At 42.0% G+C, this 22,455-nt stretch overlaps 1 protein-coding gene across 1 annotated transcript; it reads right to left on the bottom strand.

Annotated features, from left to right (window-relative positions):
• Window positions 1-21,706, bottom strand: vps37d (VPS37D subunit of ESCRT-I). Its single transcript, XM_083685667.1, has 4 exons — window positions 21,466-21,706; window positions 13,420-13,591; window positions 4,728-4,810; window positions 1-1,011 (listed from the first exon to the last, which is right to left on the bottom strand). Exons 1-4 carry the CDS (start codon window positions 21,592-21,594, stop codon window positions 466-468), a joined length of 930 nt encoding a protein of 309 aa, XP_083541793.1. The 5' UTR covers window positions 21,595-21,706; the 3' UTR covers window positions 1-465.
• Between the last annotated feature and the right edge of the window lie 749 nt (window positions 21,707-22,455).

The raw sequence follows: 22,455 nt of genomic DNA, 5'->3' as shown, positions 1-22,455 counted from the left end.
GTTCATAATAAACACCATGATTTGGACTTTTATTGATCATCAGCAACATGACACGAGGCCTCTTCAAAGGCCTTGCAGTTCTCAGTTGTATGAAGAATGGACAATGGGGTCCTTTATGACAAACTGAAGACACCAGTCCATTTGAGATATTTCCACATCATAGCTGTGCTTCACAACCCTGTGACGCCCTGACAGTGTAACATTCAAAGAAAAAAAAGAAAAAACTAACAACAATAAAGACCACGTTCTGTTTCTCTTTTCATCCACTCTCTTGCGCTCAGCTACACTTACGCGTTGCATTATGGCTTCCTGTTATCTCCCTTTTTAGGTATGTTAACATTTTATGTCATGGATGGCGAACGTATGTTTCAGATCAATTCCACAAAGGCTTGGAAGCCGTCTTTGCGTGCATGAGTCTGGTAGACACTGTTTGGTTCCATGCCTGGAAGAGCTCTACCCCAGAGGTTATCGGTATGGAGGCTCAGGCTGGTGAGGGCTGGGCCTGTAGAGCTGCTGTAAACGCATTGGTCTGGACGGCCAGCCACCGGGTAACTGTCCAATGAGCCTTAGGCCCACGGGCTGTCCGTGTCCAGAGAGTGGGGCGCTGGGACTCAGGATGTGGTGATGCTGGCCCAGCTGGGAGTCCAACGGAGGTAGACTGGTGAAGGTGGGGGCGGAAGGGGAAGTGGAGGAGGGGGGAGGCAGGGGGAAGTGGGGAAGCAGGATGGCGGGGGTGAGGCCGTAGCGGAGCTGGAAGACCCTGGGAGGTCCCTGAGCCACGAAGCCATTGGGCCGCTGGGGCACTTGGTGTTCGTCCCTCTTCACCTCCAGCTCCTTGTCCTCCCGCTCCTCTGGCTTTTTGGGTTTGCTCAGTTGCCGTTTGGTTCGGTTGAGCTCCTGGATTTTCTCGGCCTGAGCCCGGCGGATGTGGTACGCCTTCCTGAAGCTCTGGAAGGAGTCGAGGAACCCATCCAGGGGCATGTTCCCTTCCATGAACTTCTCAAGGAGGTCCTGTGCAGCGAGGCAGACAAATAAACAAGTATCAGAAGACAGGAAGTCAAACAAAAGGATTCCCAACCTCTGGGAACAGTTCAAACAGACCTCTCTGCATGTAAACGGGGATGTCACATTGACTTGTTTTGTTTGTTTGTTTGTTTTGTTCCTTGAACTTTGACACAATTTAAGTGTTAGAGCATTTATTTCACTGCAAGACAGTTTATTGTTCCCCACCAATGAAATCGGAGAGGGAGCTATGAAATGATATCTGTCTGTTCGTATGTCACAAGCTTTTTCTCTGATACCACTGGGACAATTTTGATGAATGATGGGTCTTGCCATACAGACGGGACATTGGCCCAATTTTAACGAAACTACGGAGAAAGATGCATCTTGCCATAGACATTGTTTATGAGTTTCAAGGTGACGTGTAGTGGAAGACATCCTAATTTTCAATTGAAGTGGCCGCCATCTTGTTGTGAAATTTGTGTTTGTCCCGCCCCTCCTTTAACCTGATTAGTCGGCTGGTGTAAAAATGACATTGATGGGTGCAGCTTTTAATCAAAAGTTGAACCTTTTCCAACTCTGCTCAGCTCTGAAAAAGCCAGGCATTCGGGAGATTGGCGCAAAAGAAAATCTCAGCTCTATTTTTTTTTTATAATACGAATGGAGCTGTTGGCCTAACAAATTTGGGAATAATATTTTGTGAGGGAAGTCTGTTATGCAGCATACTTTAATACCGAAACTTGGCTTATATCAATACAGAAACCACTTGTGTAGCCTTGGTTTATAGCCAGTCGCATTTGTGACCACATAATTTGCCTGTGCACATATTTAGTTTTTGCTAAGAAATTTGGGGTTAATATTTTGAGACGTCAACACAAAGCTGTAAGAAGCAAGACTGATGGAAATATTGGCTGTGTAAATTTGTGTTTGAAGTAAAGGTGTCATATATCAGTAAGAGTTAGTACGATAGTAGCCTAATGGCTCCCAAATTATATTTCTGTTTGGTCACAGAAGCTGTAGGCACCAAGAGAAAAGCCTTCCCTTTGTGCAACGAGGACACAGCACTGTATAACACAGACCGCAGTGTCATGTAAAAAGTTTATGAATAAACGTCTTACTTCATTCACAGGTTTTTCCATCACTCTCCTTTTATAGAGGGGAGCTACATCATTTGTGGGGGACAACATGTTTACTGTACACTTGTTTTACATAGTCCAAGATGGTGGTACAGCTACATTTGCACTGGAGTAGACCTAAAATAACAGTCTGACTAACCGTGCTGCCCCCCAGTCATAGGGGGCAGGTGGTAGACCCTGTCTGGCCCAGTATGGGGGGGGAGTGAATAATTGATGACAGTCTCGTCTACACAGCCCACCTCCCCAAACCTCTCCTTGAGCATCGCCAAAGGGAACAACTCAATTAACGGGGTAGACACTGGCTGCACGCACAAAAAGGGTTAAGGTCTTTGCTCTGTCTCTTGCATATCTGAGTAGTACAATGGTCCCCACAGTACCAATATAATTGCCTAGGACAGTATTTCATGCATCACAGTTCCCAGCTGTAGACAGCATGACACAACCCTCCATGATATTACCTTTTGGCCTGAGGGACTGCAATCTGCCAGCTTCAACAGGGAGCCGCAAAAGATATGAATGGTGGTGATACATAAAAATCAAGAGGTGTCACAAGGCTAGAACGCACAAAAGGGACCTATCTTAACTGCCAAAACGTTAGCAAAATTGATTGCATGAATCCAGCTAATAAACAAATGGGCCAAGGTGTCGTCTATTTTCGAGGGACCTGAGTTTTTTCAGCACCTGCTGAGAGCCGTTGCTCAGCGTGGTTCTGTTACCGAATCAATCAGTGGACTGCAGCTCTAACGACTTTGAGGCATGGAGCTATTGATCAGGGCTGTGTGTAAGGTGGAGGGAGCACTGTTTATTTATGGCTGCACAGCCAGACAGCCTTGCATGGATAAATCAAAGTCTCTATACCACAGTAGGAGAGGTGGGATAGTGGGAAATGGGTAGTCTGTGGTATTAATTTTATCATCATGGGATTGTGCTGTATAGAACCCTAGTCTGTCTGTGGATATATATTTGCTCACCTACAGTAGTTAAATGGTTTGTGAAATGACAGTTTACAAGGACCACTTGTGAATGAATGAAGCTCAATAAATATATAGCACCATGTATTTCTCACTGGACAACAAATAGGGCTGATAAAATAAGTGGTTAAATGTATGTGTGTCAGGATTGTAACTTGTGACATAAAGGCAAGAATATCTCAGGAAGGAATATCTTAATTAGTACAAAGGAACTGAATGTAATTATATCAAGGTTAAGTTGCAGCTTTTAGTTAATGAGGCAGTTTAATTGTTCAGTAAACCATGACAGTCTGCATGCATATTCAAAAAGTAGCTGAACATATATACAAATGTATGCAAATGTAAGTACACGCTACAAAACAAAAGTATATCTCTCCATAAATTCATCTGACCATGTCAGTTCTTGAGCCTTATATTTCCCAACGCTGTTTACCTTGATCAGTATTATCTGTCCCTCTGGGGGTTTGCTCACATGTTGAAGTGGAATACGATACATGCTCAGATTAGGTATTACAGGGGAGTTCTTTGCATATAGCTCATGGTAAAGACCCCTTGAGCAGCAGACTGTGCGGAATGCAGAGTGTTACTAATGAAATGTGTGGGCGATGTGAACATATAGGCTGTGGGGGTTGGGGGGAGGCTTTCCACTCTGGAGAGAGCCCAATAAGGGCTGCCTGCTGCTGCTGCCAGATGACTTCTGCTCCATTGTGCCTTCCTTGTTGTCCCTCATTCGAATGCATTGGCCGCCGATTGATTTGAACATTGATTACGTGATTGCTCAGCCTTGCTGAAAAATTGTGAAAAACGCAGGGGTCATCACCCCTGGTATGGATTTTTTTTAACCATTTCAAAGAGCTGGCTCTAGTCTAGCACATCTATATAGTATAAGATAAACACAAAAATGTGGGCAGATGTTCTCTCTCAAGATGTTCTGTAGTAGGATAATGAAAGACATGTTGATAGCACTTTATTTTATTCTACAGAAATTATTAGGTATCTAGTCAGAAAGTAAATGGTAAAATGGTAATAACAAATGGTAAAATACCATTTGGTACCAGGTAGTTACCAAGTGTGTTGAATTATTTGAAGTTTAGTTTGGTTTATCAGGATCCCCATTAGCACATGCAGCAGCTACTCTTCCTGGGGCCACATAAAACAAATGATAGAGTACAGAACAGTTATAGACAAAACAGTTATATACAATAACAACATAAGTAATAAGTAACAGGAAGTACCCATTGTTACCACACAATGTCTTAGCTGATACTGTGTTACAGTATTTCAGTGAAAAAAGTACAGTGAATTAAAGTGCTATCTAAATATGCGAATGCTCTCTGTCACTTCCATCAAATTCTATCTATCTCAGTTCGCAAAAGTGGACGCTAACAGCCGCAGGCTTGAATACTAAAGTAGGTCGACATATGAAGATTCACAGACTATTCCTCGAAACACACATCAATGTGTCCGATTTTGCTAGAGAGCTCAATGCACAAAAGAGGCTTGGCTGTCGACTGGACTGGAAACTTTTCTTGGAAATCCACAGTTCTGCTGACAATGCAGAGAAGGCACTCAGTGGTTTTATGCTAAGACCAAACAATACACAGGCTTTGGGCTTTACCTCAGACTGTTCCTCAGCACGCGCCACCTCTTCCTGGAGGAGATTCTGTGCCGTCTGAAGGCTATGCTTCTGTGTGTGGGCCTCTGCAAGGACAAAGAAACATCAGTGACTCACAGAGAGTGACAATGACAGAGTAAAGCCGTTACGGAAACACAGTTTATGAACAGAGTGACTTATCACTACCTCAAGAAAGACAGAGGCGGTTCTGTCACTGAGAGACCTGTGGATATTAAATCATTTCAAAAACACCTTTAGGGGGTAAGTGTATTTGCGAGGTGGGGAGAGGGAAATTTTTTTGGGCTCGGTGAGAGGAGCTGATGATCTGTAAATGTTGCCTGTGAGCAAACATTTCAGAGATTTGCTCAGCTGAAGAAAAAGCTCTGGCGTGAGAGTGGTTTCCACACACAGCTCGGCTCCAGTTCCATTGAATCATATTTGCAGTGTCATTGGTAGGCCTGGGGGCAGTGGAAGAAGGCAATCACATTCTATTAGCTCAACCCCAGCTGACGGAAAAGGGGGCCATGTCCCTTGAAGTGAAGCTTTACTGTTTCTATGGAAACATGTCATCATGCTGACATGACCACATTTGTTTACGACCGTGGGGCAATGAGTATAGCTTCGGTCAAAAGTTGGCCAGCTAATAGTTTGGAGCAAAGAGAGGTCATGGTGATGACACTATATTCCTGTTCCACTAAGGGAAGCCCCCACCTAAATATCTGGACAGACGGGGCCAATATGGACAGTTTGCATGGGCAATCTGAACAGCAGTGGCAAATACATATTCAACAAATGCATAACGGCTAATTGTCCTTGTTTGTCCAGTCAAATTAGTGATGTTTTCACCAGTTTCAGTAGTTTAACAAGATTTTTTAATGGCCCAACTTGTCACAACAGTGGGCCTATGCTAATTTGTTTTAGCATCATGATTTATGCAGAGCACCACAGGCAATGGAGTCAGAAAAACAAAAGAAATCATACGAACGTTCCAACAAGCTCAACCTCAATGCTGCATGTTCCAGTTCATATCTCTCCATCGTCTGCACATGAATAATCCAAAACAACATGAAAGCTCTGGCAACCACTGTGTGGACATGTACCTCCGAATGCGTGAGAACCAAGCATGCATGAAGGAGAAAGGCGAGGCATGCCATGCGCATGACCCCATGCTCCAGATGTTGGGGGGTGTAATGGGAGGTGACAGACAACATAACAAACACTTCGGGAGCAGCTGCATGTGACCTACAAGGGGGTTGGGGCAGCCCTAAAGGCTATCAGGCTAGGTGCAAGCACAGTAGCACCAGTGGGAAGAAGGGCAACATAACCAGGGCCAGCACACAGTCTGTCTGACACCCACACAGTGTCTTCTTCACACTGTTATAAGAAAAGGAGACATGGTAATGTAGAAGATGCTGCTACAGCATTTGTAGAGACATAGTCAGTCAACACATAAAAGCATTGCAGGGTTTGAAGCACCAAGCATTCGGTTTGGTGAGCAGTGCCAGCGACCGGAGGCACTCATAAACAATATCACAGATCTAGGCTACAGGCAAGAACGATTCTGTATTTGGTATCCATTATGAATGTCGGCCATAACACGTATGTGGAAGAATGTGGAACTGTGTTCTTGAGCTACAATGATGCAATCTTACTTTCCCAGAATGTATACCCATCAGTGTCTTCATTGAAATTGGTTAAGTTTAGATGTTGCTGAGTTTCTTTTTTAGGACTAGGGTAAGGACTAGGTTAATTGTTAGGGTTAGGGTTAGGGCGAGGTTAACGGTTAGGGTTAGGACTAGGTTAATGGTTAGGGTTAGGACTAGATTAATGGTTAGTGGTTGAAATCATGTATGCAGTTGTAGGAGAGTAAGAATGATGTTATGCATCAAGAAAACAAAAACAATTTGCATGTTACAGACACTTTAGCATAAATTAAAGATAATCCAAGTTATTGAAGTACATGAATAATTCTCACAAAAACCGAGTGCAATATATTGAATAACAAAGCATAGATGCTGTTGATTTTGCAAAAAAAATGGCACCCATATCAACGTTTATTTTCGCGAGCCTATCTCAAACTGCTGATATTCACTAGTAGGGCTATTGTAACAAGTAATGGCAGAGATGCATGTAATGTGAAAAAACATGTAATAAATATGTATTGTACACATGTGCAAAGGAAAGCATTAGCACTACAAAATGTAGGTCTCCCGGGTGGAACCATAGAATTAATGTTAATCTTATCATTTCTAGGGAATACGCTCAGAATATTACAGGTTCACCTGCAACAGAATCTGCTCAAATTCGGTAATATGTCTATAATACAATGGGTTGAACTGTTCATGAACTATGAGTATCAATTATAGCAGGGCATTTTACGACCTGGAGAACTATATAATTTGTTAAAATCCTTTAAAAGGATTAAATAAAAAAAACATTTCTTTGGGTAACATTATTAAGAGATTATTATGGGGTGCAGTATGGCATCTGAGCTAGCCTAAAGAAAGACATTGCACCATTGAACTGTTGTTTGTTAAGGTATTGGTAGGATGGACCCAAGTGCGGATGGATACTCAGGATGACAGATATAGCAAAAAATAAAGATGCTCTTTAATGAGAGGATTTGCGCAGGATACAAAGGCATATACTGGAATAAAGGGTAAAAATAAACTGAGGTACACACTTAACAAGTGGAGAAAACGTTGAACTAAGAAATAATAATAACGGGCCAACAAGTATATGGCAACGGGGTAAACAACTAAATGATACAGACACAGACTGGCAGGCAGGCAGGATACACTTACGCTAGGACAGGGAGGATCGCCGACAAGGACACAGGAGAACAAAAGGCTATATATACTCAACACAGGGCAGGAAAATACAGGTGACCGGAATGAATGGTGATGAGCCGGCACTGGCACCGGACCACCAGAGGAGGGCACCAGAGTCACCAGAACAGCACCCTCAGGCGTGACAGTTGTAGACATTGCCTATTTTCACTGGCTATTAGATATTGTTCCTACTGACTGGTATGCCTGCAGCATTGCAGCTAGACTAACGAAAGGCCATGTGTCCAAAGGAATGTCATATTTTCAGATGGCAGTGTACCTATCAAATGACCATGGGAATTCATGTGAAGACAGCTGCTTAACGTGGTAGTTAACATGCCCGTTAACATGCTAGCTTTCTGCTGCTACCACGCAAGTAGGTCATACCTGTAGGATCACAGATGGGGCCTGGCAAGGCTTGGAATATTCAGGCCTTGGACATGAGCCAGTGGGTCAGTGGTAAATGATAGCCCTGCAGGACCCTGGCCTGGACTATACGCCTACAAACCCCAACATGTCTTCTTCTCCCACAATTCAGGTCAGGAAGAAAAAGACAAAGCATGCAAGCTTCGAGATCACTTCAAACAGCGTAACGAAAGCCTCATCCCCCTCCCCCTCACATGCACGCACACACGCGCACACACACGCGCGCGCACACACACACACACACACACACACACACACACACACACTTCCTGTCATAACAGTGTGTGTTCTCTTTGCTCAGTGGAGATAAATACCACTGGCTGCTGCTGACTCTCTTGACTCTGGAAGATAAAATGAGCTTGATTGGCTTCTCACACACTGACGTTTCCTGAATGTGTCATCCTGTCTCTTCCACATTTAAAGCTCTTATTACAGTGAGACAGTGCACTGACACCTGCTCTGCCGCCCTGACAAGGTCGGTCAAGAGTCTTCCCAAAAAGCTGGCAGATGAGGCAGAGAAATGCACACCAGCATAGTGATATATGCAGACAGGTTACTCAGCTCTCTCCTCCAATCCAAACAGACAATGAGTGAAGCTAGAGCACGGTGCTTTGGCTGGCGAGTTTAGAGAGTAGCATGTCCTCTGTGGCTTCAGTTTTACCACAAACTGACAACAGCAACAACGTTAGCATCTGTCAGTGTCCTCAGCTGCTAACAGCAGAAACTGTTTCTCCACACTAGCTATAAATAACATGTGGAGAATTCTAAGACAAAATCCAGCAAGATAGATTACACCTGCAGGCTAGAGGATTCTGTCTACAGATAACTTCCTACAGTATGTGTTCTTTAACAGCTAACCACTTTATCATGTAACTGTATGTTGGGCATTTAGTTTTCTTCTTCTTACAGGGAACCATAATATCAGACATCGAGCAAACTATGCATCATAAGCACTATTTCACAATACTATGAAGATTTGGCTCTTTAGACTGATTTGAGTGGGCAATGGAAGAAACACTCCAGAAATAGGTCATTGCTAACATTTGAACAAAGTTGAATACAAGTGAAAACAAGGTGGCCTGTGTTTTGCACTAAAGATAAGACAGGCCAAGAGGGTTAAATATATGTGGATGTTTATTAAAGGAATGATTCACTATTTTTAGACTTGCAAACATTTACATGCAAATCTTCATTATGTAGTGATTACTGTACTGTACAGCTGCAACTGGACACGCTAGGCTACTTTAATGGAAGCATTCGAGGCAGCAGAGCACAAACTGTACTTAAAAAAACTCCACTATTGACAATTCAGATATACAATAGTATCTCTTTACAGGGTGTACATTCATATATATTGCCTGCTTACCAATGTTTTTGAAGCAAGCTATTTCGCCATTTCACAAGTTGAACAGAAATCCATGCTTATAAAAGCAAAAACACACTATCAACAAGATGTACTACCTCCGAAAACATATAATCACTTTATTCTCAGTTTAGAAATTGACATTTTAGTAATTGAAATTGACAATCTCCTGCTCTACAGAACAATGACTAAAAAAACAAGTCTAAAAATAGTAAACCCTACATTAATATGACACTTCACCCAACAGCACTAAACCGCTCATGGGAAAGGGTTGGGCGATATACTGTAAATGTTTCTTTTTGACAAAATTACAGAAAATATCATGATAATATGGTTCATTGCTGAAGTATGGTGTAGAGCCAGAGTGAGCAAAAATGACTGAACTGCAGCGCATAGTGCATAGCTGGTGTTGTAAATACTCAGGTGAAACAAAAAACATATTTTCACCAACAGATGTGCTTTGCCTTGCAAAAACAGCAGGACACTGCACTTGTAGTTATGCACATATCTGTAGTTTTAAAACAGAATTTTACTCAAAAACCTTTTTTTACATACATGTATTTCTCATCAGCCCACCACTGATATAGTCCCAAAATAGAATTACTTTGTGCATACAAACCTCATAGATATCCTAGTTGTGAGCTCAGATTTACTTCCTGGAATAGTCTCATAGTAATGCATTTTGGGTCAAAACGCATCATCATGAGACTATTACATTAAGTATTTCGGATATCTTATTAGGATATCTATGAGATTCTAGCCTTTTCTCAATTGTTAAGAGCACGATTCCTTACGTCCTCTCCTCCGTCCTCCACTCATTTCCTATTGAACACGCATTGGAGGATAAGATCTAAATTCCTCCTTTACATATTCTCCTCCAAAGCTTTTTGATTAAAATTCCGCTTTAAGCACTTTTACAAAATATTTATCTGTAAAAGAACAACACAACTTTCAGAAATATGGGCCCAATCCTACTCATGGGATGAATATACTGTATAGTGTACTGTACATAGTGGCTTTGACACAAAACTGTATGCTGGAATAGCTGCACTAATTCAGACCACTGAAGGTCTTCTCAGGCAGCATAGATGACTCTCACACATGTACGCTACAGAGTGTGTCACACTCCCTGACACTCTTTAGCTTAATGCATGCTGATAGACTCTTCACATCTTGGGCAGTGCTTTCCCATGCTGAAATATTGCATAGGATGACCTAAATTATTAATAGAAGAGAGGCGGTGTTACAATATCACATCAAAGATATTACAAATACAATGAAACTGATATAAATCTAACCCAACTTTGATAACTACCCCTGCCAATACAAATACTAGAATGAAACTGAGACTTAAGTTACTGATGATCGCACACCCTTGTATAAGTGGTTGGCTTCAATGCCTCATGGCCATTCAATGCCTCATGCTGTATGGTCTCTAAGAAGTAGACTTTAGTTTCTCTAAGGAGCTTCTTTTCATGTTTACATTCTGGGAACCCCCTGTCCTTTCATTGTAATGGTTTCGGATGGTTTCTCAAGCCATGCTGAAAAATCTGAAGAGAGAGAGCCCATGTTGGAAACTGAGGGGGGCTGCATTAGCAGTCCAATTTGTGAGTGAATGCATTCAACGTGGGCGGAAACATCGACCACAAGTTTCTTTATGTGTGTTCCAAAAGGGGGAAGGTGACGTCAGAAATACAAGCCGTCTTAAGAGACACACACAAAAAACCTACTGTGGCTTTCTTGCCAACTTTGTGTCAAAAGTTATAGCCGAAACTTGCACAAACAAAATCTCAGATCTCAGAGGGAATCGCTGTATTCACCTTCTGGGTATTTTGAATCCCACAAATAGGCGTCTGTGCTTCTGACAGTTATTTGAAGCAAGTACAGTGCATTTCAAAACTTGGAAGTCAATACTACTAATTAGCTACAGTGGGAACAAACTTAGGAGAATACAAACTGGAGGCTGGGTGAGAAGTTGATTAGACACAGTAAAACTTCCAAACAGTCCAAGGCTGCAATTCCACCTGGGGACCACTGCAACCTTGACCACATACCAAAACAACATCCTCCGTCACTAAGCTAGCTGCATTACTCAATAGCTGTTTGCCTTAGTCCAGAACATATTCTAACTCTTCTATAATTCCTTGCCTCAGGAATTCTTCCTTTTTTCACCTTTCTTTCCCTTGTTGGGCCAAATGAGAATCAGATGTTTTGTGGAGGAAGGAAGGACTCCCACCCATCCTGCTTTGCTGGTGCAGCTGGAGCCCTGGTACAGCACATGTGCTGTGCTGTGTGCGTGTGTGTGTGTGTGTGTGTGTGTGTGTGTGTGTGTGCGCGCGCACGTGTGCGCATGTTTGTGGTGACAGGAAGGTGAACATTCCGCCCTCCTTCCATCATTGGACAGCTGCTGAAGCTGTAGAAGAGTTTAGAAGACTGGCTCCAAAAAACATGCTGCATGTTCACCAAGGTCAGTTTAAACCAGGTGCTGTTGAGATTCCCTAATCGACATGGATGAATGTAAAGAGTAGTAGTAGTAAGGCAATTTCACTAATTGAAAGATCTGTGAATCTTTTCAGCACATGCTTTCAATTCAACACTCCAATTTAAGGCATTTCTGCAATTCCCCCATGAAGCTCAGGATTCAGGAAGGAGGCTTACAAGACTTCTTCTACAGAATGGATGCCCTGCTAAAGCATTTAAGTGAGCTCTCTCACATTATACCCACTGGTACTGCTCTATGGTGGCTCTGTCAACAGCATGACTTTGCTAAGCAAAGACAAAGCCCCTTTCCACCCACAAATCCCCTGACAACTGTTCAGCTTCCTGCTGGCAGTTGATGTGCCCAAGTTTTCCCATGTCCATTAGCTAGTTTGCACACTAGCAGTGGCTAGAGCTCATCCTGAGGGGTGGGCCTGTTTCAGAGACTTTCAGAGGCTTCTCTCTACACTACAGTCATGTGAAACTTGCCCTTGTCTTTGAACTAACAGCAAGCGGGTGAACAGCAGACAAAAGCCCTTTCAAATAGATTTGCAGCTCCACTTGGACTGTACAATGCTGGGGAGGGAGAGCAGAGGAAGGGGGGTAAGAGTCAACAAATAATTCATATCTTCTTGTCTGGTTTTAATACTGGAACATTGGCTGAGGTTGTATGGGAATGGTGGACAGGGATAGAATTGGGGGCCTTTGCAATCTCATTTCAATGCTCGCCCTCATACAGTATCTACTGCATAAATTGATGCACCTGGGAGTCTTAAAGCTAATCTTGACTTTGTAGGGTTTTTTCTCTCCGATTTCCATAATCTAAATCATTCATTCAGAGCCCACGAAGCCCTGGGTGTTAAATAGTCCGAGGAGAGTTCAAACGGAGATTACTGTTTAAGAAAAGAAAGTGAGACTCTGAATTCCGCTTTCTCTCTCAAGTCTCGGCAGGACTGCTCCAGTAAGGGCCTTTTGTCTCATAGCAAATGTGAGACGAGACAATGAGAGCCACTGCAAACATATACAATTACTCCAACTTTCATCCATGCTCCAGTGGTTATTCTTGGCTGGTGTTGAAAGGAGGGTGGAACGACCAGGTGGGAATCTCTTGGACCAAGCTCAACCACAAGGGACACGATAGCTCCGCTACACCGCCACCTCCGCCCTTCACACCAGGGTTTGAATACAAACCATGCCAGCAGATTTCACCCACCCCAGCAAGCCGGTCATATGGAATAACAATCCACGCACAGAGGTCATGACACCGGTCACTGTGGTCTCATAAATTAAACATAGCCGACATTAGGGCGTGTTGTTATGGAGCCGTGTTGCTCAGTGATGTGGATCCACCGACACAAAAGCACACACACCCTGCGGTTGTTTGAATGTTAATAACAAGCCAAAACATTGCTTGCTACAACATCTCATCAAAATCAAATTCTCTGATCTATGATCGTACCGCAGTCAGACAATAAGATATATTTCCATAAATTCTAATCCAGACTTCTGTCGACTCATGTCTGACAGTATTATTCCATTAACATCCTATGTGAGACATCCTCTTCCTTTCTCCCCATGTCTCTCTTGCATGCAGACTCACCAAGTTGGCTCTTTTTTTCCCGGCAGGCGGTTGCCAGATTGGCCAGCTCCCCATATTTCTTGGCCAGCTGGAGTTTGCCGTTGTTGAGGCGGGGTCGGCCGGCGAGGCTCTCCTCGGCCAAACTCCGGTTTGAGGTCAGTAGGGTCTCTCTGTCCACCTGCAGCTCCTGAAACTGGACACAAACATGGAGTCAAGGCTCTGGGGATGTGCAGCTCAGAGCACACAAAGAAAAGATTAACTGAAACAATGACAGTCTATATTGGTACAGTGCCATGTTAGTAATAGTACTCCAGTAATACAGGCGTGAAGATGACAGTGAGAGTTAAATGGCTTGTCAATACACTTATGCCCAATACACTTATGCCAAGAAGCTGAACCCATTGTGTTGTAATGGGGTCTTTGTTTTTACCCTATATTTCAATGCACTTAAGGATTTCCGTCAGATAATTTTGCCATTAGATATATATCATCAGGAGCTGTCTATAATGTAGGCTAATACTAATGTTGGCCAACAATGTGACTTATGTCCCTTGCGCGCCAACCCCTCATCAAACATGTAATGGAGTTTGAAGTTATCAGAGCAGTGTGAATTTTATGTGTCACTTAAACTTATTTACAGTGCCCTGCATAAGTAATGTGACAGTAGAGCATTTTTTCTTTTTTTCGGCTCTACACACCAAGCGTTTTGAGTTTATCAAATCAAACAATTAATATTAGGTTAAAGTACAGATTTTCAGCTTTTATTTCATGGTAGTTGTGTACATATTGGTTTCACCATTCAAGCCATCTTTGCTGTTTGTTTTGAGATCTTTTTGCCTAAAATCTTTTCATCAGGAAATGAAATGCATGTTCAATTGCATTTAAATCTGAAGATTGAGTTGGCCAGTCAAGACTTTTCCACTTTTTGGCCCTGAAAAACTAGTTGCTATGGCAGTATATTTTGGGTCATTGTTTTACTGTATGATGTAGCACCATCCAATGAATTTTGAGGCATTTACTTGTACTAGAACAGACAAGACGTTTCTGTGCAATTCAGAATACATTTGGCAGCAGTTACAATCATCAATTAAAACAAGTTAGAAAGTCTTGTGACAGTTCCTTTTTTCTCTAAACTTTCCTCTTGCAGTCACTCTGATACATAATAATATTCATCTTATCTGTCCACTATACCCTTTTCCAGACCTCTGCAGGCTTTTTAGTAAACTGTAACCTGACCATCCTTAACTAACTAGTGGGAACATCCATAACTAGTGGTTTGCACCTTGCAGTGAGCGTCTGTAGTTCGGCTGGTGATGTATTCTGTGGATGGTAATCTCTGACACATTCACGCCTACCTGGAGAGTGTTCCTGACCTGCAGGACAGTTGTTTTGGGGTTTTTCTTAATTATGCTGAGCAATCGTTGGTCATCCACTGTGGAAGTGGTCCTCTATGGCTCAGTTGGTAGAGCATGGCGCTAACAACGCTTAGGTTAGGAGTTTGATTCCCACTGGGATCATATATACTGAAAAATGTATGCACTCACTGCAATGTAAGTCACTTTGGATAACAGCATCAGCTAAATGGCATATATTATGGAAGTCTTCCATAGGCCTACCAGCCTGTTTGCGATTGCTGAGCTTACCAGTGCTTTTGTTTCTTTTTAATGATGTTCCAAACTGTTGGTTTTGGCAAGCCTAAGGTTTTGGCTATGTTTCTGATTTTTTTTTATTTAATAATGGCTTCCTTGACTTTAATTGACACCTCTTTGGTCCTCATGTTGACAGACACCAATAGCAAACTCCAAAAGCAAATCCAAAGCCTAGAATCAACACTACACATTGACAGCTTTCTTATGCCTGCACAAATGATTATGTCCCATTGCTTTTGGGTACCCTAAAATAGGGGGACTATGCATAAAAATTGTTGTAATTTCTGAATGGTGAAACCAATATGTACACAAATACCATCAAATGAAGTGTGTAGACCCAAAAGAAGAAAAAATGCTTCACTGTCCCATTACAGTAAAATCTGTGGGCGTGTGTGTACATCTTTGTATTTGGGATATGTCTTGTTGTATGTACGGTCTTCTTAATAACAAGATGTTTACAAATATGCCTCTATACCAACTTCACAGAATTCATAGTTAAATCAAACACTTATCAAACCATCGCTCATTCAAAGTTATCTTCTCTGCAGGAAATGCCCAAACACACAGAGCTTGAATTGTATCTTGTTGGAACATTTTGTCTCATAGGGTTTGAGCATGTAAGCAGCTAAAGGCTTAGTCACTATATGACAAGTACGAAACTGAAAGAAACAACAGGGTCGTTGAGGGTCAGAAACACAGGAGGAACAATGGTGTATATTAATGTTTCACAAGATGTTACTGAACAACCAATTCTGTAACAAAAGATGTAGCATATTGGCTGAAGTGTCCAAGTGTTTTAAGACAATCAGACTAAATAAAGCTGAGGTCACTTACTCTTAACCCTGATATGAGGAGTGATTCAGCCAGACAAATCAAATTTCATATGATGGTTAAGTCAAAATGTTTTTAACAAGATCAATAAAAGAAGGCGATATTCTCAAACCAATGTGACTTTCCACCTCTGGCAGCCTTTGAATTCCTGGTCAGGAGTCTTGCTCAAGTTACACATGGACAGCATGACTGTGCTTGTGGCTTTGGCGTAGACGCTAGCTGTATTCAGGGACTTGGCACTAAGGGGCTAACATTTTGCTTACTTCACATATCAGTCCTTTAAAATTGTAAAACAAAAAATAAGTAAACGTCAAAGTCAGGCTGTTGGATATACTTTCATCAATCTTCATACCACAAGCAAGAAACATCATATACCATCCAGTAATTAATAGTGACAGTTCTGCAAAGCTACAGCTTCAATTACACTAAGTCAATGCTGCATATTAGTATGCACCATTGCATCCATATATGGCAATAATTCCCAAACTGAGGGACAATTAAATTGTATTGAGAAGTATTCCTCTCAAACGGCCAGCCTAAGTCAGTGGTTGAGACTGGTGTTTAATGGAGCGTCCAGTGGGTTCTGCTGTGAGTCACTGTGGACATGATGAGAAACACAGTCGCATCATGAACTGATTCTGTGGCCTGTCGTCAGTGTCTCCCTCCATCTTTTTCCCAAAACAACACAAAGGCCTCCTTCAAGACGACTTGGAGAACCACCGGGGGAACTTCAGTCATGGAGCTGAGGAGGAATTCCAACCAATGCCCTCGTGGAAGGCATTCACATAACACAGACAGGACGGCAAACCACAAACCCAAATGTTAACTCCAATTGTCTGAGGCCAAAAGAGCGTGTAGGACTTCATTGGGATTCACTATTTTCCATCCTTGCCTTGAGTAAGATGATGAGTTCAGGGAGGTTTTCGTTTGCTGCCAATTTCGCTGTTTAAATCTCAGGGATGTTGTTAACTCTGGCTGAGCTCACCAAAAGCACACTGAGGATTAATGATTTATTTGTTCAATGAATATGAGATTTTTGCCTCACTTGATATTCTACTTTGAAACCAAAACATGGTTTGGGATGTCCCCATGGGGCGCTCCTCCATTTGAAATTCATTTGCCAAAAGGAATGTGAGAATGTATGTTCATTAAAGGATTTCTACAAACACACAACAAACATGGCCTGTTGAAACTGCTTGAGACAGAAAAAGTGCCAAGAAGAAGAGAAGAGATTTCCTTTCCGGCCAGAGGATGTGGAAGGAGAAATAATATCTACAACTTGTACTGTTATATTTCCCAGGTAACTGAGTATACTTTCACTTCTCTAAACTTCAGAGTTTAAACCTAATTGCTGGACTCAAACTACATTGAATACATTGCAACATGAAACCAAAGCGAATGCCATCTCCCAAACGTAGCAACCCAGAAACCCACTGATCCAATCATCGTTGTCTCTGAGCAAATACGCTTTGTATGTCTCACACCTCCTCAAAAGGAGCGTTTCCATTCCCGCAAGCTAAAAGTGCATAGAAAGCTGAGATAAAACTCAAACACTAATTGAAGGCAGTCATACATAAAGGGAATGGGAGAGCATTTCAAACTGCCCTTATCTGGGAAGAGGAATACGCCTATGCCTACATCCATAAGACTTCTGGCTCAGGGTGATAATCAATTGCTAATTAAAAGCTTCTCACTCAGCTTGTAGAAGACTGGTTTCTAACTTTGGCTAACTTCAGAACTGTGTCATCACTCTTGGGAATCCAGAACAGTGGAAAGACTCTGGCTGGACATTTCAGATGTTTTAGATACACCACTGTAATAATCATAGAGGATTTGCCGGTCAAAAGTACATTTCTTTTCCCCTTGATACTTAAACCCCTAATCATCTCAGACCTCAAGGTTGAGAAAGCACTTTCAAAGTATTTCTGATAGCTACAATGGGGTGAAAGGAGAGGGGACGGTGCAACGTACCAGTAAGGGCTTTAATTTAAGTTATTTAATTATTAATCAAATCGAGGAAAGAACAAAAAGTCTAAGAAATCTTCTTTTTTTAAGGGGCTCTCCTTCTCCAATGAATAAAGAGGCCTACTCAGTCAGAACACAAACTGCCTCAGCCCCAGCTCTCTCCCTCTGAATCATCTAGAGACTTGGGTATGTAAGGACATGCAGATGTTTGAGACCACTGAAAGACTGACTGTATACAAATGACCTGCATGTCTCTGATTGACTGTTTCAATGACCAACAATCCTCTGCGGAGGATATACAACTTGATAAATGCATAATCTAATGAAGGAGCGATGGCTTGAAATATGATTTCCGCTGATCTCAGTCATAAGACAGGGATGGAATAAATACTATGGCTTTAATTTGATCACTGCTCTGGACATCACAGCTGCGACTGTGATCTTGTTTCAGCCAGCTTTCTGGGTTTGCATCAGCCCAGGGACATCTGATGCTGAGCTCCATCGACATTTTCTCGGAGAAATATCTCGTCTGCCATTTTATTGAACACCAGGTGACCCTCTTCAAAGTAATGTATGAAAGTTGACAAAAGTAATCAGGAAAAATGTGGTGGTCATTCCACAGATGTTAACCAAGATACTACACAAACATTTCTCTCAGAGCTGTTCCTTACTGAACTTCCCTTTGTTGGGAACTGAAGGGCTTATCAAATGTTCCATAGTATTTCATTGTTTCCTTACTTTGACAAGAATAAAGCCAACAGGCTAGAAGATTATATTTTTCTGAAGTACTTGTTGATGCTTTTGTGAATTACTAGGACTTTAAAATGTGCTCAAAGGTTAATACAAATTCAAGCATTTAAAAGACGTGTTGTTTTTCGCATATTTGCTTTCAGTATTCCGCCTCTGAATTCATTTTAAGTGAGAATGAAATATTTAATGTTTAGCATATTATTCATTGTTGGTGTAGGGATCATATTTGAAAATACCCAGATGCATTCAAACTTTCTAAACTGAGCTTTGCTAGTTTTTGTATCCTGTCTCTCTAGCTTGTCACACCTCTTTGTGCATACTTAGGTCTTGTCATGGGAGCAGCTTCAAATATGAGCATTGTCACATCACAGCAGGCAAGACTGCAAAGTCTATAGGGTTTAAGTCACTTCCATGATGCCACACTGTGTGGTTTGAAAGTAATTTAGTGAGAGCACAAATCTTTGTAGCACATCTGAAATGCTCAAAAGATTCTATCAAGAGACAGTTCCTGTGACATTGCTAAAGTGTGATTCAGTTCAGGATGTTTTTCAACAGTCTCCCTCAACCCAGGACTATTTCAGTCTTTCCACAAGTGTTGCACTGTGCATTTCTCTCAAACTTGTGGTTTATATAATGAACATTTTCAAGGCAATTAGGGCCCCAGGTTAGGAGGAATCCGGAGCATTTGGCCCAGAGTCAAATTGAGCTCTGTGCGTATGAGACACTGCAGCTCCACTGTTATCCCTGAATTTCCTGTGACTTCAAGGACGCTATACAGCTAATTTCAGTCCAAATCCCCATTATCCGTGGCTATTCATAATTGCCAATGTTTTTCCCTAAACAGGAATTGAAACAGAGCCTCAATTTCCTGCTATGACTGCTCCTATCCGTGTTTACCAAGTGGGGAGTTTGAGGAGCCCCTGGGACTGTGCGCTTGTGATGATGTACTGGTTATAAAGCAAAGCTGACAGTGTTTACCATCACTGACAAACAACTACTTGAGGAGCACTTTGGAGTCCAAGTCTAGTGCTGTGCTCACACTCAAGTTGAAATGCATTGTTGAAGCGGCCTTTATGGTCCAACATTTGAAATGCAAGAACTGTAAATACAATGGTGATGGAAAAGAAGAAATTGTATTGTTTACAATTTGATCATATTGGAACTCTACCTGAATGTCCACACATAGAAAAAGACCATGCAGCTGACAACACGAGAAATGTTAAGATTTAGAATATGAACTGGGCCAGTTTCCCTCCAGTTAAAACAAATAACTGCTAGGTTTTTCCAAGGAGAAACATGTGTGTATTAATCTTTTTCAGTACTATTTGTGGTGAGCTATGGTGCTCAGGAAATCACTGAGTGTATTCTAATGGAGCAGGGACAGTGTCCAGATTACTGTAATTTAATTCAGCCAGTTATAGTGCTTACAGTCGCATGTCAGATCCCATGGAGCCGGCAGATGATGACAGTTCTGTCCAGCGGGAGGCTGGGAACTCCTGTTAGGAGCTCACACCATGTCCAGTAGTAGCTAGCAGAATGTGGGCTGCTCCCAGGCATCCATCTTATTGTGTCATTAACAACCCTTTCAGGATGGTTGCCCTCGGAGACCCCAGAGTGTTAATGAATTGTAGCGCTGCTCTCCAGTGGATCACAAGGGCTGTGGAGCTCAATCACCACCAACATGGTCACATGACAGTCAACCATGCATATGTGGGCTACAGATTAAACTTTAATGGTATCTGCTGGAAGGACAATGGGATGGGGACACACCCAAACACCCCACTGATGTTTATTTAAAACAAGCTGTTTATAGAATGTAGCCTATATAAACATTACCACCAACCTAGAGTTTCATATTACTGGCTTATTACCAGCATGTAATAAATGTTGGATAGAATATCTTGGACATGGAGATGGTAGCTCCTAAAACCATTACTGAAATCCCTGGACCATAACTCAGAGTAATTCAAGTCCACTCCCATGGGGGAATTGCATGGCCTATGGTGAGATGCAGTCACTTTGGCAGCATCTCTCTAATTCATTCCTTGCTGCAGTGAGGCAGGTTTCAAATGTCATGTCTCGCTCTGAATTGGACACAAACGTGCCCTGTCCCAAATGAGTAACGATTTTCTCTTTGTCCAAGAATGAATGCCTCACCTGATGAGTTTAGGCATAGATATGGCTATGTATCATGAATCACAATGTTCCCAAAAGAGAAATGTTTGAACATTAAAGACCAAATAGGACAAAGACTGAGTATTCTAGTAATGTATCATAACAATCATCAATAGCATTCTTGGTGAAAGAAAAGACATTAGACAGAGGGAGGGCTGTACGCATTCAAATGTGTGTGTGTGTGTGTGTGTGTGTGTGTGTGTGTGTGTGTGTGTGTGTGTGTGTGTGTGTGTGTGTGTGTGTGTGTTTGTGAGAGGGAGAGGGAGAGGGAGAGGGAGAGAGAGAGAGACATGCACAAGAGCCTTTTCATTGTATTGTCCTGTAATGGACAAGACGGATATATCCGCACACGTTTGGTATGGAGGAAAAAACATTGTAGACGAATATGAACAAAAACGAAGGCAATTACTTGAATCCCGTTTCATATCCGCATATTAGATGGGCTTTCTACAAACCATTGGTCGCCACGCAGACGATCATGCAGTGCACCCATAGTACTAAAGCGCGTTACACATTGCCTATATCTTGTGCCATAGGATGAAGCACGAAAGCAGTGATTTTGCGCTCTACAGAAATCAGCACAGCACAATTTAATGGTTAGGTACATGATGTATGAAGCACAAAGAACAAACAGACCAATAATAGCCAAAAGTGTGTGCCAGTTTGATAGTTGGCGACTTTGAAGTACCACAAATACCTTCTCATTGAGTCGGACGATCTGGTCCATTTTGTCTTCATTTTGTAAAAGCTCCCGCAATTCACTGGTGTTTAGAGCCCTATAGCCATCTGGGACTGGGTAAGAGTTTGAGTCCTTTAAATTGGACATTGTATTCCTTCAAAAGCGGTTAGACGACTTGGTGAGTGAGCCCGTTGGGTTCCATATCTTTAGCAGTGAATAGCACAGCCACAAGCCCGTGTAGTATTGAAGCAGACCGCGTAGTGAGACTGGAACGCTGCTGTTGGCGGGTACAATGCAGGATGCAGTGACACATACTTACCACGTTAGCAGCTATACGCAATGCCACTGACAACCACACGACGGCACGGTCGTGGTATTACCAATACCACAGCTCTATTAATACCACAGAGAAACCAAATGGGCAAATTAGGTTATAAAGTTTTAAACATTGATGTTATAAACCCTTAAACCGTAATAAACCTTTTTTTGCAATTGTATTTAGACGTGTACGTAGACCTGCACAGTTTAATCAAAGGTTAACAGCTCAAAAATGTTTTGCACTGATGAAAAATAAAGGTATAACTTTATTCCTCAATATAACCTTTACAGCATCTATGCAAACATTCAGCCAAGCATCATACTGAACACTATGTGAACACACAAGGTGCACGGTGGAAGCAACGCAATGATGCCGTAGATTAGATTATCATTTTGTTAACGTGTTTATTATAGTTGAAGAAAGTGATGTACAGTAATTGTTCTTGGCTTGTGGGAAGTGGAATGTTACAATTGTTTCCACGTTGAGTTGACTGGACATTTGTATTGAATTTGCAATGTAGCTAGCTAATCATTTTCTGTTGTGGAAAAAGTAGCATAGTATAATGTTTAACGTACCTACCCATCAGAGTGCACTCTACTGCCCATATGTTCTGTAGGCAATAGGCAGGAGTTTGTTACTAATATGATTGGATCAGCGCTTAGGCAACGTCATTTTCAATCGACAAGAAA

Source organism: Argentina silus, assembly GCF_951799395.1.
Source record: "Argentina silus genome assembly, chromosome: 2".
Taxonomy (NCBI): domain Eukaryota; kingdom Metazoa; phylum Chordata; class Actinopteri; order Argentiniformes; family Argentinidae; genus Argentina; species Argentina silus.
Note: the sequence above shows the minus strand (reverse complement) of the source record. Positions and strands in the feature narration are given on the sequence as shown.

Bases quoted from the DNA above. Each gene is read 5' to 3' on its own strand.
- vps37d (XM_083685667.1), bottom strand. From the start codon at position 21,594: ATGTCCAATTTAAAGGACTCAAACTCTTACCCAGTCCCAGATGGCTAT. The intron at 4,811-13,419 runs GTGAGTCTGCAT...TTGTCCTTGCAG, and splicing joins GGAAAAAAAGAGCCAACTTG to AGGCCCACACACAGAAGCAT. The intron at 1,012-4,727 runs GTAAAGCCCAAA...CTCGCTGCACAG, and splicing joins GTGCTGAGGAACAGTCTGAG to GACCTCCTTGAGAAGTTCAT.